The sequence below is a fragment of the Camelus bactrianus genome, chromosome 13 (genome assembly GCF_048773025.1).
Source record: "Camelus bactrianus isolate YW-2024 breed Bactrian camel chromosome 13, ASM4877302v1, whole genome shotgun sequence".
NCBI classification, from domain to species: domain Eukaryota; kingdom Metazoa; phylum Chordata; class Mammalia; order Artiodactyla; family Camelidae; genus Camelus; species Camelus bactrianus.
Window position 1 is genome coordinate 65636576 of NC_133551.1, and position 15870 is coordinate 65652445.

The 15870-nt window shown below is 45.0% G+C and overlaps 1 protein-coding gene and 1 non-coding gene across 2 annotated transcripts; one reads left to right on the top strand and one right to left on the bottom strand.

Annotated features, from left to right (window-relative positions):
- Positions 1–4703: 4703 nt before the first annotated feature.
- LOC123617608 (U1 spliceosomal RNA) lies at positions 4704–4867 on the bottom strand. Its single transcript, XR_006725780.1, has one exon. It is a non-coding gene; the product is annotated as a U1 spliceosomal RNA (small nuclear RNA).
- A 2105-nt stretch (positions 4868–6972) lies between these two features.
- Positions 6973–14190, top strand: MUL1 (mitochondrial E3 ubiquitin protein ligase 1). Its single transcript, XM_010957431.3, has 4 exons — positions 6973–7185; positions 10321–10408; positions 10838–10958; positions 12235–14190. The coding sequence occupies exons 1-4, from the start codon at positions 7066–7068 to the stop codon at positions 12962–12964; spliced, it is 1059 nt and encodes a 352-aa protein (XP_010955733.1). The 5' UTR covers positions 6973–7065; the 3' UTR covers positions 12965–14190.
- The last annotated feature ends 1680 nt before the right edge of the window (positions 14191–15870 follow it).

Below are 15870 nucleotides of genomic sequence, written 5' to 3' on the forward strand. Positions count from 1 at the left end.
AGAAATTGACACATTGTAACTGACTATACTTAAATTAAAAAAAAAAAATTCAGGGAAGGAGCACTTTCAGGCACAGTTTGATCAAAGCTCTGGCTCCATTTCTCTGTGGTTCTCCTTGCTTTGCTTTTCTCTGTGTATTGGTTTTGGTGGCAGCAAGATGGCTTCTACAGTTGCATGGCATCCAGATACATTAGTTGGAGACAGAAAAGGGCCCATCTTTTTCAATCTGTGCTCCTTAAGAGAAGACTTCCCTGAAGGTCCTTATCAGACCTTCCATCCCAACTTATTGGTCAGAACTGGGTTACATGCTCATTCCTAGGCCAATCCCTGGTAAGGGGAGTGAGACCATCATGATTGGCTGGGGCGGAGGCCAAGGTCTGCCTGCCTCCCTGCAGCACATCGTCCCACAGTGGGTCCTACATTTATCCCTTCCTCTCCAGTAACTACAGTCTGTTTTCTTTTCAGGTTCCACCCCATCTGCCTCACACATGGACAACTACCTCCCACCTTGAGGAAAATCTCTTCACTTGACTTTGCACCCTTTCTAGCCACCATGTTTCTCTTTTGCCTCCCATGAGAATTAGGGCTCATGGTTGACAGAACTCTAAGGAAGTTACTGAGGTGTGCAGAAGGGCTCTATAGTCAACTTCTTCAAAATGGATAAAGGCTCAGGAAGGTAGAACCATGGCCAAGGAGGTGAAGTGTCAGAGATCCAAGATGGCAGTAGACTCCTTGTGAGGTAATGAGTTCTCCACCAAGGGAACTAATCAAACAAAGGCTGGATGATCCTCTCTGAGTCAATGTAGAAGGGCTCCTCCTATTGGGAGTGAGTTTGGACTGGGTTTATTCATTAATTCATTTATTTAGTCAATACCATTTATTGAGCCCCTGCTGTATACCAGGTACTCAGCTAAATACTGAGGGCGCAGCATTTAACAAGAATATACAGCTCCTGGGGGTCATTCAGCTTAGAGATTAGCAGTAGGGAGGAACCTTAAAGAAATAATTATACACATAAATATATATTTACAGGTATTGTAGCATGACCCTCAAAGTTCCTTCAAATAAAAGATTTATGATTGTCTATGTAAAATGCTTAGCTCAGGGCCTGGCACGTAGTAGGTGTTCAATAAATGTTACTACTACAGTTATTCCCTGACCATAGAAGCCTCTGGCAATGTTTTCCTCCTCTGAACCTCTATATTATTTACATGTGAATATTACTCATTTGCCGTTCAGCCACAGTTTTATTATATTGTTAAATTTTGAATTTGTTTATCAGTAAACCACAGCAAACATTTTCCCCCCCAGGAACTACAGTATTAAGCTACAAAATGACGCTGAACAGATTCAACAGGTTAAAATGCAAGACTTGCCTGGCAAGGGTATAGCTCAGTGGTTGAGTGTGTGCTTAGTATGTATGAGGTCCTAGGTTCAATTCCCAGTACCCCCACTTAAAAAAAAATTAAAAAAGAAAAAGCAAGAATTGTTTACATTCATCCCCTTCCTTGCATGTGTTTTGCAAGCCAAAACACAAATAGTAATTAGAAGGAGAATTCCTATCATATCTATGGCCGTTTCCCACACATCAGCTTATCTGGGCCGACAGCAGTCCTGTGCAGAAAGCAGAAATATTACCCCCTTTTTCCAGCTGAGAAAACTGAGGCTTAGAAGTGGGAAATGGTTTGCCCAGTGCCTGGGGAGGAGAATGTTTCTTCCTCCAATTTTCAACCAGCTTGAATAGAACTCCTGCTGGAGGACACCTGGGGAACCATCTACTTCTATTTCCCCATTTTATAGATGAGAAACTGAGCCTCAGGAAGGTGCTGGGACTTAACAGTAATCACATGGCTGGTAAGTGGGAGAGCTGATCTAGGACTCAGGGCATCTGACTCACAAGCCTGTCCTCATTCACGCTTTCCCAGTACACAGGGTGCTGGTCCTTCCCACTGACCAACAGGTGCTGTTAATAATTAAGGTGGGGTTAGGAAGATGGTTGGGGAGGGGGATCCTGCATTTCCCAGGTGAGGCTGGAGGTAAAGGTAATCACAGAGCCTGCTGACAAATAGCAAGCCTGAAGCTTACCTGGGTCCCTGGATACAGCCCAGTGTGGGGCACAGTTAGCCTCCGGGCTCCCCTTAAATCTCCCTGCCCTCGCCTTTCCTTCATCTCCCTTCTCTAGGCACCAGGCCCGTCTTCCCTGTTTGCCTTCTGTATCTTGTGCTCTTGGTGCCTCCTTGTGGCGAAAAGTATCCACTGCAGCATTGACCGCCCCTGTTCGCGAGAACATCCCAGAGATCATAGAATGCGGAGATTGAAGTAACTTTAGAGATTATTTTACAAATCATTTCCATTTTTCTTGGTGGAATCCTATCTTCCAGACTAGTTTCCCAAATGGAGTGTTATGTACTAAATCTTTGAATAGAAGTAACCCGTGTGGTTCAGGGTAGGAAAGGATTCCTATCAATCACTAAGTTGTTTTTAGGGCCAAACAACATGAACGAGATAGAAGTCGGCATAGTTGAGCGCTGAGGCATACAGCTCTGCAGAAAGATGGAGTTGGATACACTCTGCATCTTCACCTCACTGAGCCTCCTTTTCCTCATCTGTAAAATAGGGAAAAATAGTACCTAACTACTTTGTAGGGAGATATGGGAACAGTACGGAAAACACAGTGCCTGGCACAGCATACACAAAAATTAACTTGTCTGATACGTAGGACAGTTGTTAAGAGAGCAGTTCCTAAGCGTTCTCATCACATGGGGACTTAGTTCTTTTATTTTTATTGTATCTATATGAGATGATAGATGTTAGCTAATTGTGGTCATCGTTTCACAACATGTAAATTACACCACCATGCTGTACATCTTAAACTTATACAGTGATGGATGTCAATTATTTCTCAATAAAGCTGGAAAAAAAAGATATTAATTCAAAATGGACTACAGACCTAAATGTAAAACCTAAAACAATAAAACTTTTGGGAGAAAACATAGGTGAAAATCATTGGGTTCTTAGGATAGGCAGATAAATGCAACACCAAGAATATGATCCATAAAAGGAGAAAAATGGATAACTTGGACCTCATAAAAATCAAGAGCTTCTGCTCTTCAAAAGACAAAGAGAATGAGAAGTCAAGCCACGATACTGAAGAAAATATTTGCAAGTCACATATTTTATATAGGACTTGTATCCAAAGTATATAAAGAACTCTCAATAATTAGAAAATAAAACAACTTAATTTTAAAAATGAAGAAAAGATCTGAGCAAATATTTCATCTACAAAGATATGTGGGTGGCAAGTAAGTACATTAAAGATGTTTGACATCATTAGTCACTAGAGAAATGCAAATTAGAACCACGATGAGATGCCATTACACACCTATAAGAAGGTTTACAATATCATTTATATGTAGACTCTAAAGAATAATACAAATCAATGTACATGCAAAACAGAAACAGACTCACAGATGTGGAAAACAAACTTGGGATTGCCAAAGGGGAGAGGGAAGCGGGGAGGGACAAAGTAGGGGTATGTGACTGACAGATACAAACTACTATATATAAAATAGATAGGCAACAAAGATACACTGTACAGCACAGGGAACTATAGCCGTTATCTTGTAATAACCTATAATGGAGTATAATCTGAAAAAATACTAAATCACTATGCTGTACACCTGAAACTAACATAATGTAAATCAACTACACTTCATTTTTTTTTAAAAAGAAAAAAATCTCTTTTACTTAAGAATGATGGCCTTTATTTATTTTTAGGGTGAAGGTGCTGGGGATTGAACCCAGGACCTCATATATGCTAAGCACACACCCTACCACTGAGCTATACCCTCCTCTTGGGGATGATAGCCTTTTAATGAGCTCCCAAGGAACTCATAGAAGGGCCTGGGGACTAAAACAAGAGGGCCCAAGGTAGTTAGAACCATACACACGGTTCCCCTGCAGTGGAGACTCCACTGGTTTTCAATTTTATGGCCTCTTTTTTATGCTCTCCCTTGCTATGATCTAAGGATAGGAGAATTTTGATGATAAAAAACAAACAAACAAACAGGCCAGATCATGCCCTGCTGGTTCTCAAACAGCTTTACTAGATCCCAATCCCAAAATGATGAAGTTAAAATTTTTGGTCTGGCATTTAGGGACTTACAGGATCTGATCCCAACCTGCCTTTCTCAGTTACTTGCTCCCTGCTCTCTGTCTCATGCCCTAGGCCCAGACTCTTGGTGGCTTTGCACTTTGCTTGTCTTTTTCCCTCTGCAGGAAACGTCTTTCCAACTCCCATCCCATCACTGCACCCTCTATTCTGCTTACAGAACTCAAATTCCTTCCCTAGCAAGGAGGGTTAAGTTGAATCACTCTCCCAGAGGCCTTTGTTGCCCTAATTCCATTGGACCAGGGATAGTAGACAACTCTGCCCATGTCCGCTTCTCCACAGTCTCAAACAGCCAGAGGTTCTACCTCCTGGTGCCCAGACCAGAGCTTTGGGTGTAGGAGGGCGTTGGTTGTGGAGTGACTGGTGTGTTCATCTTCCTCTTTGTAATTTTATTTTTATTCTTATTTATTTCCTAATTTTTTTTTTTTTGGTAGGGGTAGGTAGTTAGGTTTACTTATTTATTTTTAGAGGAGGTGCCGGGGCACTCTACTGCTTGAGCTACACCCTCCCCCTCTTATTTATTTATTTAAACTAGGGGAGCGTTCGAACGCAGTCCCCCACTACCACAAATTACACAGTCAAGTTTCCCGCACTTGGGAAAATCACAGGGGTTAGCACATCCCGAGTACAATGAATGAACCTCGCCCTGGGAAAAACACCTTTGTGATCATGGTATGTCCTGTTTCAGGTAACTATCATCTCCCTCTTTTTTAATATTTATTTATTTATTTGTTTGTTTATTTATTTATATTGAAGAACAGTCAGTTACATTGTGTCAATTTCTGGTGCACAGCACAATGTCCCAGTCATGCATATACATACATATATTCATTTTCATATTCCTTTTTCACTAAAGGTTATTACAAGATACTGAATATAGTTTCCTGTGCTATACAGAAGAAACTTCTTTTTCTTTAATCTATTTTTTATATAGTAACTAACATTTGCAAATCTCAAACTCCCAAATTTATCCCTTCCCACCCCCTTTTCCCAGTAATCATAAGATTATTTACTATGTCTCTGAGTCTGTTTTGTAGATGAGTTCATAGTCTCTTTTTCCTTTTTTTTTTTTTAAAGATTCCACATATGAGTGATACCATATTCATCTCCCTCTTTTTTAAATTCAAGTTTTATTAATTTGAAACATCTCATACATTCACACTAAAAAAGTACAAAGGACTGAAAAGTCCCTCTGTTCTTTAGCCACCTGATCCCCTTTTAAGGAAATAACCAATCTTATTAGCTTTTTATGCAAACATGCATATTCTTCTCCCTCCTTTTTAGAATAAGTGGGATCATACTCAGACAGTTTTGCAGTTTGCCTCTTCACTTTAGTATGCTTATATACACGTTTAAAAAATTTGCTTAACCAATTGACTATTGATAACATTTAGGTTGCTTTTATTCTTTTGTTATTAAAAACAATGCTGCAATTTATAACATATATTTGTCATATTCACATGTGTATTTACGTAGGAAGAATTTCTCGAGGTGGGATTGCTCTGTCAATGGGTGTGGTCACTTTTAATCTTGGTCAGCATTGCCTAACCATTCTCCATAATGTCCAATTTTACACCCACCAGCAATATATAGGAGTCTCTGTCCCCACACTCTTGCTAACGCAATGTGTTATCAAACTTTTGGACAAGCTTCATTTAAAAAATTAAAGTTAGATCTTATTTTGTATGTATGTAGCAAGTTCATGATCATCCCTTGGGTTGAAAATCATCAAAGGTATCTGGTGATGTTGACAATCTGGAGATTCTAGCCCTATGTTCTCAGAATATAATTCTTGTTTGACTCCTAGCATAATTAAGGAATGGGGTAGGAAAATGTCATGGATCGCCAGCTGCTTTAATGAAGAGATTTTACTTTTGTGGAGCAGTTTACAGTTTTTACATTTTACAAACATTGATTTTGGTCAATGGGTACATCCTTGTAGTTTCAATTTAAAGCATAACCAACCTGTAGGAGACAGCTGGATGAACATAAGCTTTGCAGGTTGATGTTTTGGATAAAATTCTGGGTATCTCTTGATTATTTTAGGAAGGAGATCACTATAGAGTTCAGAAAAAGAGTCTCTGAAATCTGCTGTATAGCTGTGTTGTGAGGATTAAATGGTATACTGTTCGTAAAACTTTTTGTCACAGTAATAGGCCCTTAATAACTGTAGTTTTAACTATTAGTTGTTAAAAAGTATATTGTATGTGGTGATGGCAGATTAAGGGGCTACTTGGGTGATATAACCTGCTGTCTTGGAGGTAATATCTCTGTAGTCCGGTAAATTCCTCTCTGGTATTCATTAGCAGTGTGACTTTGGGCACACCCCGTAACTCTCTGGTCTCAGTTTTCTCATCTGTAACGTGGAAGAATAAAATCCAAGACTCAAGGTTTGCCCTGAAGCTTAAATGTGTAATACTCATAAGTGCTTCTTAGACATTAATTCTCTTCTTTCCTCCCAACCCAATGGCGGAGACAATAAACAACCCATCAAACGCAATAATCCCAGGAAACCAGAAGGACCGAGACCGGGATGACGCAAGCAAGGCAATTATGGCCAGTGCGCCGCGCGTCGAAAGGGTAGTGGAGCGACGAGCTATCACTCCCTACCGGCGACGCAAGAGACTGGACCCAGCTGAAGCCGCTGAAGCTCAGCCATCACCCTGGCAACACCGCCTTCCGGTCTACTCTGCCCCTCCCGTTTCCTGTTCCAGCGTCTTGCGTCATCGCTGAGCGACCGGCTACGGGTTTCCCGTAAGGACAGTCCCGGGGGTGCGGTTCCGGGTGGAGGGAGGTGGAAGGAAGTGGAAGGAAGTGGCGGGAGGCGGAGGGTGGGGTTCGCGGGTCGCGGGGATTGACCGCGGGGCTTGTTAAACCCGGGGCTTGTTGCAGTCATGGAGAGCGGAGGGCGGCCCTCGCTGGGCCAGTTCATCCTCCTGGGCACCAGCTCTGTCGTCACCGCCGTTCTGTACTCCGTGTACCGGCAGAAGGCCCAGGTCGCCCAAGAGCTCAAGGTCAGTGCTGGAGTCCGCCTGGCCTCAGGCGGTCATCCTTCCCGGGGTAATGGTGAGCCCCGAATTCGCCGTGGGCCATTCCACTCTCGGCAGCTATCCAAGAGAGGAAACAGGCTCTGAGGGGGTGTCACCCGGCTGGTAGACAGAGGAGCTAGTTCAGAATTCGGGTCTCGTGATAACTGCTTCACTGCTTCCTTTCTCCTAAATCTTTCTCATTACTCAGAATGAATCTTGACCTAAATACTTTTTTCGACAAATCTTTATTGAACACCTGCTATGCTTCAGGCACTGAGGGTATCGCGTGGATAGAACAGACACTAGTCTCTGCCCTCATGGAGGTTCCATTCTAGTCCACCCAGACAAATAATAAACGAGTCAATCAGATTTTATGACACATGAGGGTAAGTACTACAAGGTAATGCAGAGAAGAGAAGAAATGGGATGCTGGAGAAAGGGAGGTTTGCTGTTTTAAATAAGGTGACATTTGAGCAGAACCCAGGAGGGGCAGAGGGGGTCCGTTCAGATGTTTGGGGAAGAGCAGTTCAGACAGAGGGAACAGCAAGTACAGAAGCCGTAGACTGTACCCATTTACATAATTACTTTGCTCCTTGCTTCTATATTCTTTTTATATTACAGCCATTTAAAAAATACCACTCACTTTCCTGAGCTACACTTAACCACTTACACATTTCCATCTTGGTTTTAATTTTTCTTCACAATAATTTCTTGGGAGTAGATAAAAGGACACCTCCAGATTGCAAATCAAGAAATTGAGACTCCAAGGAAAGGCCTATATAGCTTGGAACTTAAACTTTGGTCTTTTGCTTCCCAGCATAGGATTGTTTTTCTGGTTGACCTTGCTCTATTGTGAAAGTGTGGGCCGCTCATGAGAGATGGACTTCATTAGGTCAGAGACAGCATCTTACTTATCCTTCTTCCCTTCTAGGTTCTAACTCAGTGGTTCACAAGCAGTAGATATTTAATACATATTTGTGGATTTGTTTTGGCTGAAATTTCACAATACAACGGTTAGGGCTTGATTTGACATTTATTTGGAAGATGGATTCCTAAACCTAACTAACTTTATTATCATCAGATTCTTTTCATTAAGAGCTTAGAAACAAATGTGTGAAATCTCTACTGTGAAGGGAGTTTTGGAGCCTGGCTGGAATGAACCTAATTACCAAGGAATTGAATTTGTGGTGTGAATGACATCCTGGTGAGATTCCAGCTGCCCTCTTGTTTGCTTAATTAAATAACTAAGTTACTCCTGAAGTGATTGGCTATGAGTGTAACTGATACTTCACTTTTTGAATCCGAATCAGAAATCACGTTGGCATCAAGTTGGCTGGAGGTGGGATCCTTTGAAGCAGCGAGCTCTCCAGGACCCATCTTCGGGTATCTTAAAAGCTTTGCCAATTCGTTCCTAAATGAGGATGAAATAGCCACTTTCTGGAAAAAACAGTTGAGATTCCTAGTATGTTAGGTTCTATTTTCTTGATCAAATTTCAAAACTTCCATAGTGGGGTTTGTGTCTTACCGTTTTACATTTCTCATAGTGATGGGAATACATGTTTATTGTATGCCTACTATGTGCCAGCCCCTGGTCTGTATTCTTTGACATCTTAAGTTTCATTTAATCCACATGAAAATCCTGTGAGGTTGTTTTCCCCACCTTGTACAGAATTTGAGACTCAAATTAAGTTCACAGTAGATGCGTTGAAGCTTGATTCAATCTCAGGTCTTTCTGACTGAATTCCCCCTCTCTTCCTTTTTAAAAATTTTAACCAGCTATCCTGTGATGGATACTTGACTGGCTGTGTGACTTTGGGCAGATCACTTCACCTCTCTGAGCCTCAGTTTCCTTATCTAATTGGGGATAGTGATGTCTACCATATAGGGGTGGTATGAGCATTAAATGGGGTTATACATTTAAAGTGCTTAGTAGAGTGCCTGGTATGTAGTATATCTAAGTGCTTATTCACTGATTTATTTATTAAATACATATCAAGTGCCTAATGTGTGTCAGGCACTATTCTTGGCACTAGGGGGACAGCAGTGAACAAACAGGGTCATAGCTTTCCTAAGTTTAACAGCCTGGTGGAGGGAGAGACAGATAATAAACAAGTAAATAGAACTGTTTAAGTGTTAATTGTTGCTATTGCCATAATTTTTATTATCTTCACAGTAGGTGAAAAACCACAGTAGGTGGTTAATACATTTTTATTGACCTTGCTCCTGTCATTTACTGTGTCACAATGGCTTAAACTTAAAGTGACCTTAATAGGTATCCAGCACCTCCTCACCTTCCTTGTCTGACCCCCTTCAGATTTGTTGACAGGGATACCCTGAAAGCCAGAACTGTCCTTCATTCATCCCTGAATCCCTAGCACCCAGGACATAGATGCTGAGGAAATGTTCAGTTTTTTTTTATTATTATTAATTTTATCTTGCTTTTGATGCAGCAGTGACGGGCTTGGTTGGTTCCCAAGCAAAGCACAGCAGGTTGGAAGCTGAATCAGCAGGGATGGGAGAACTGGGGGACGTTAGAGGCAGGCAGCAGCAGAGGGAACTATGCTCACCTGATTACGAGAGGGAAGAAAGGCACAATAAGAAGCAGACCAATAGTGTTTGGCCCAGGTCCTCGACCTTGTCCTGTAATGCAAAGCCACCTGTTTATTGTAACGTCTGATGCAGAGCATGATCGGATAAGGAAACAGTGATAATAATACCTACCGTTGCCCGGGCTCTACCGTGTACTGGTTTAGGTGCTTTTTCACATAAGCGCCTTGGATGCATGGTTCCATGCTGTCAGGAAGAGATCACATTACGTTCAGTCTATGGTATGCAAATTGATTAATACCTTTTATGTTTTCTTAAAGAGTTAAAATGCAAAGGAGTGAATGCTTGGTTAACTGGAGAAAGAGTACGTGGTGCCCCTGTTTGAGGCGCTGCCCCATGCCTGTTTATATGGTAAAATTTTCAGGATGCAGCTTTGGAATCTGATTCTCTGCAGTCTCTTTCCTGCCTATTTCCTTATTCTCTCAACATGAAAAGTGGAAATAGTCTTTTTTTTTTCATTTGTTTGATTGAGCATGTAGTATTCAACAGTCAGTTCAGTCTGTTTACATTTAGGGTGCTAAAAGAATCCACCTGGGTGAAGACTTAAAGAGTATTCTTTTGGAAGCTCCAGGAAAATGTGTGCCTTATGCTGTTATTGAAGGTATGCTTCTTTATTGGTAAAATGAAAAATAACTCCCTCTTCTGAAAGTTTGATAAAGATCTTGGCTGACATTGAGGGCCTTCTTTAGCCTTGGGGCACTGGTTCAGAACTTGGACTTTGGGATCAGAAGGACCTGGGTTATTGCTGTGTGATCTTGGGGAAATTACCCAACCTTTTCAAACCTCCATTGCCCCATCTCTGAAATAGACATTACAGGGTTGGTGTAAACCCCAAACGATGCAGTCTGTGTCTGTGTAACTGCTTAGCAGAGTGCCCACAAAGTGTACCTCGTAAGTTACATAAGTTAAATGATGGCATTTTTATCATTTTGATTAATGAAACCAACTCAAACTGAAAACAAAACTTAAATTACTTCAAAGGAAAGGGCAGAATAGTTCCTCAGAAATAAAACAATTTGTTTCCGTTTAGGCGCTGTTCGATCTGTTAAAGAAACACTTAACAGCCAGTTTGTGGAAAATTGCAAGGGTGTGATTCAGCGTCTGACGCTGCAGGAGCACAAGATGGTGTGGAATCGGACAACCCACCTTTGGTGCGTATCCTGGCTCCACCGACCCAGCCCTCACAGGTGGTCAGGTCAAATGCTGGTGAACGCAGGTCAAACCTTGGCAACCACCATTTTACTCTGTTTCTGTGAGTTTGGCTCTTTTAGATCCCTCATATGCATGGGATCATGCAGTGTCTGTCCTTCTGTGACTGGGTTAGTTCACTTAGCTTAATGTCCTCCAGAATCATCCATGTTGTCGCATGTGGCCGGATTTCCTTTTTTTTTCTAAGGCTAAATAATATTCTCTCTTTCTTTTTTTTTTGTATATATATATTTTTTATTGACGTATAGTCAGTTTACAAGATTGTTAATTTCAGGTATGCATCATAATGCTTCCATCATACTTGAACATACATATATTTGTTTCATATTCTTTTTTCACCATAAGTTACTGCAAGATGTTGAATATGGTTCCGTGTTATATAGTATGAACTTGTTGTATATCTATTTTATGTATATTAGTATCTGCAAATCTTGAACTCCCAATTTATCCCTTCCCACCCCTTCCCTCACTGGTAACCATAAGTTTGTTTTCTGTTTGTGAGTCTGTTTCTCTTTTGTAAATAAGTTCATTTGTCTTTTTTTTTTTAGATTTCACATATAAGTGATACCATATGGTATTTTTCTTTCTCTTTCTGGCTTACTTCACTTCGAATGACATTCTCCAGTTCCATCCGTGTTGCTGCAAATGGCATTGTTTTATTCTTTTTTTATAGCTGAGTAGTATTCCATTGTGTATGTTAATTTATATATCACAACTTCTTTATCCAGTCATCTGTCGACGGACAGATTTTCTCTTGTATATATATTCCACATTTTCTTTATTCATTCGTCAGTGGATATTTTGGCGGTTTCCTTGTCTTGGCTATTTTGAATAATATTGCAGTGAACACAGGAGTGCAGATATTTCTTTTAGATTCTGATTTCAGTTCTTTTAGAGCTATACTTAGAAATAGGATTGCTGGGTCATATTGTAGCTCTGTTTTTAATTTCTTTGAGGGATTTATTTAAGTTAAATCGATTTCTCTTACGGAGCAAAGGGAAATAAACAGCGGTGATCTGTGATGGTGTTTGTTGCCCACTCGGAACCTGAAAAATGAGCTTCCGTCTCCCGGGGCCCTGGATGATTGTGAACTCTGTTGTGCTTTTCCCCTTGCTTCAGACTTTATCCTGCCCTCCTGGTGTATCGGTGAGCTCCATCCCTGCCTGGGCGTGAGGTAACTGCTGTCCTTCGTTTTATCCTGAGTTCTCATTCTTGTAGGAACGACTGTTCAAAGATCATTCACCAAAGGACCAACACGGTGCCCTTTGACCTGGTGCCCCACGAGGACGGCGTTGATGTGGCCGTGCGGGTGCTGAAGCCCCTGGACTCGCTGGACCTGGGCCTGGAGACTGTGTACGAGAAGTTCCACCCCTCCATCCAGTCCTTCACGGATGTCATCGGCCACTACATCAGCGGTGAGCGGCCCAAAGGCATCCAGGAGACCGAGGAGATGCTGAAGGTGGGGGCCACCCTCACAGGCGTGGGCGAGCTGGTCCTGGACAACAACTCCGTCCGCCTGCAGCCCCCCAAGCAGGGCATGCAGTACTATCTGAGCGGCCAGGACTTTGACAGCCTGCTGCAGAGGCAGGAGTCGAGCGTCAGACTCTGGAAGATCCTGATGCTGGGCTTTGGCGTTGTCACGTGTGCCACCCTCTTCTTCATCCTCCGAAAGCAGTATCTGCAGCGGCAGGAGCGGCTGCGCCTCAAGCAGATGGAGGAGGAGTTCCGGGAGCACGAGGCCCGGCTGCTGAGCCAGGCCAAGCCCGAGGACAGGGAGAGTCTGAAGAGCACCTGTGTCGTGTGCCTGAGCAACGTCCGGTCGTGCGTCTTTCTGGAGTGCGGGCACGTCTGTTCCTGCGCCGAGTGCTACCGCACCCTGCCGGAGCCCAGGCGGTGCCCCATTTGCAGACAGGAGATCGCCCGGGTGATTCCCTTGTACAACAGCTAACAGCCTGCCAGGGCCCCGCAGTGAGACGTGGGAGGCCCCCCCTGCCCGCTCAGGGGTGTTTATCTCGAGGCCTTTAGAAGAGCAGCGGTGGGGCAGCTGTTACCTCACACCCCCACCTCAGGATGCTGCCTGTTCGACCTGCACCCAGCGGGGGACTCACAGCCCCTCCCCGGGGTGGGCCTGGGGGCGCTGCACCCCTTCCGGGAGCCTGGCCGGCATGTGTGCGGCTGAGACCACCTCATCCATCTTGCGCCAAAGCCAGTGACTCCAGCTCTTCTGCTGCAGCATCTTCTCGTCCCTTCTGCGAGCTGTCAATTCCTGTGGACTTGAGCCTTGAGTGACTCGGCCAGAGAGGAGGCAGAGCTGCCCCCGAGGAGACTCTGTCACGGCCTTCCTCCTCTTTGCTTACACCCCAGGAAATGTGTCAGGCAGGACACGTCCCTTGAATCCCTTTCCCCTCACCTGCTTGCCTCCTAAATGTGCACATGTGTGTGTCAGGACGACAGGGAGTGAAATCCCACATCTGCCCTCTACCTAATGGGTTGGAACTCCGGTCAGCAGAGTGAAGAGAGGTCATTTGCAGGGACACTTGGAATGGTGCTCATTCTCTGATCCCCTGGGGCAGTGGTGACAGGGCACCTTTGCTGCCGTCCTCCTGAGGGCTCCACAGACCTAGAGAGAGGGCCACCGGAGCCTGCTTCCGGCCCTGACTTGGAACTCCTGAGGCCTGAGAGGCCGAAGGGTGGCTCCAATTTTTCCCTGCCCGAGATGCGCTGGAAAGCCCCCTGCCCCCACTGCCCTGGGGAGCAGTAAGGACGCCGCTGCCCCAGCCTCCTGGCTTTCTCAGCTCCTCACCCAGGCTCTCACCAAGGAAAAGGAGCAGCCGGCATCCTGAGTGTGGGGCCTTTTCCAGGCTTCTCCCCTCACCCCCTGCCCCCCACTGAAAAGTGAACATCCTATGGGTGTGATCACAGCGCCCCTTCTCATTACGGTTCTCCCCCTCCCTCACCTGTCCCGCTTGAGTTCGTGAGTGTAAGCAGTGGGAGAACCTCTCTCCACCTCTGAGTAGTCAAAGGTCTGTGCACAGCGCCGTCTTCTCTCCCTTCTTTGGCTTCAAATATCCATCCCCCAATCCTCCTTTGTGCAGGGGAGGTGGGGGTGCTCTCAGGGGGCAGACACCTGCAGTGTCCAGTGTGGACAGCACAAATAAAACGCATTATAACTGAGTGTTAGCCTGTCACTTTGAACAAGAGCTCAGTGGCTAGGCTTCCCCAGGGTGGGGTTGAATCCTGTTTTGGGGGAGGAACTGAAGACCTGGAGGCCTCTGTGTGTCCTTTCTCAGCCACGAGGTGGCTTTGGGGTCCCCCAAGTGGGTGCAGCTTAGTGATGCTGGAGCTGGGGGTGGGGTGGAGGAGTCTCTGGCCAGCCTGAGAGAGGGCCCTCCAGAAACATTCCTGTGGGTCATGCCTGGCCTCACTCAGGGTCATCTCTGTAATAAGTCAGTCCTGGTAGGCTGAACGCTGGGGCAGTGAAGTTTCACCTGTTGAGAGAAGGGGCCGGACATGGGGTGTTGGGGACAGGAGGGAGGAAATTAACATGTAGCGTGTACCAGATACTCTTTCAGACTTTAATTTCAGAGCTGATCCTCACCAGACACTGCAGGCACTCTTGGCACCTCGTCTTACAGAAGAGGAAGCAGGCGTGTTGGGGGCGTGTTCACTGGGTCAAAGGTGCAGTGCTAGTAAGGGGGGATCCACATTTAAACCCCAAGCTGTGTCAAACTCCTGACCCTCCTGCTCACCAGCCATGGGGCTGACCCCTCAGTGCTCACATGAACACCCCACAGGGTGCTTGTCCCCACGTGAGTGGAGGAGACCATGCTGGAGGAGCAGGCAGACGTGATGAGAGCCCCCTTGCCGATACTGAGTCCTGTCCAGGGAGGTGTTCAGACCCTGGCTTTACAGACAGGTGTCCGGAGGAGGGGTAATGGGGCTGACCTCTGAGCACCTCAAAAGCATCTGTCCTTTTCCCCATGTCCTTTCAGCAGATTCTTTGTAGGAGTCCGGATGAATGAACCACCTCTGGGGGGTTATCTATCAGATTCCAGCCCTTGGCAGAGATTTCATAAGTAAATCTGATCAAATGATTGAAAAGCAGGGAAGGCAGCCTGTCTCAAACCCTAGCAGATTCTTCTATCTTGATTGTTCCTCCAAACAGAGTTGAGTTACCCATCACGGGAGACCCAGGAGCCGCACACCGTCCCTGCCCCAGGAAGTGGCAGCTGGTTTGAATTCGGGCACACATGCACCCAAGTTCTGAATCTGAGGTCCACACTTGGTCCTAGCCTGGTTTGTCGGAGACTACCTCACACTCTCCATCACCCGTGGCAGCTCCCAGCTTCCATTTAAGGAGCCTCCTTGCCAGCAGGGTTGAAGGGGGCTTAAACTGATCCGTGGGACCAAGGCTAGGAGCGGGGGTGACGGGAGACAAGGAATGGACGGTGGGATTGTTGTGACTTTTGACTCAACCCCTCTGCTCAGCAACTCTCACCCTAGGCAGACAGCATCAGGCAGGGGTCATCTTGAATAACTGCTCCAGGTGTTTTGAAAGTCTGCTCTGCACCTGATAGGCTTGAATGCTTGCAGCCCTACCAAGTGGCTGCTGTTCCCCACTTCACCAGCGAGAACAGCAAGGCTCAGCAGGGTTACGCGTTGCTTACAGCCACATGTCTCCACAGCTGGCAGACACCAGGCATGTCACTAAGATTTAGGGCGAACCAGCAGGGGAGGCCTTATTACCCCTTCTAACAGCTTCTGTGATTTGTCCAAGGCTATCAAGGTAAGACTGTGAGGCCACGCCCTTTGCCTTTCGGCATATTGAACCTGCCAGGCCGAGAAGGGAAGTTG

Bases quoted from the DNA above. Each gene is read 5' to 3' on its own strand.
- MUL1 (XM_010957431.3), top strand. From the start codon at position 7,066: ATGGAGAGCGGAGGGCGGCCCTCGCTGGGCCAGTTCATCCTCCTGGGC. The intron at 7,186-10,320 runs GTCAGTGCTGGA...GTTTACATTTAG, and splicing joins AGGTCGCCCAAGAGCTCAAG to GGTGCTAAAAGAATCCACCT. The intron at 10,959-12,234 runs GTGCGTATCCTG...TCATTCTTGTAG, and splicing joins AATCGGACAACCCACCTTTG to GAACGACTGTTCAAAGATCA.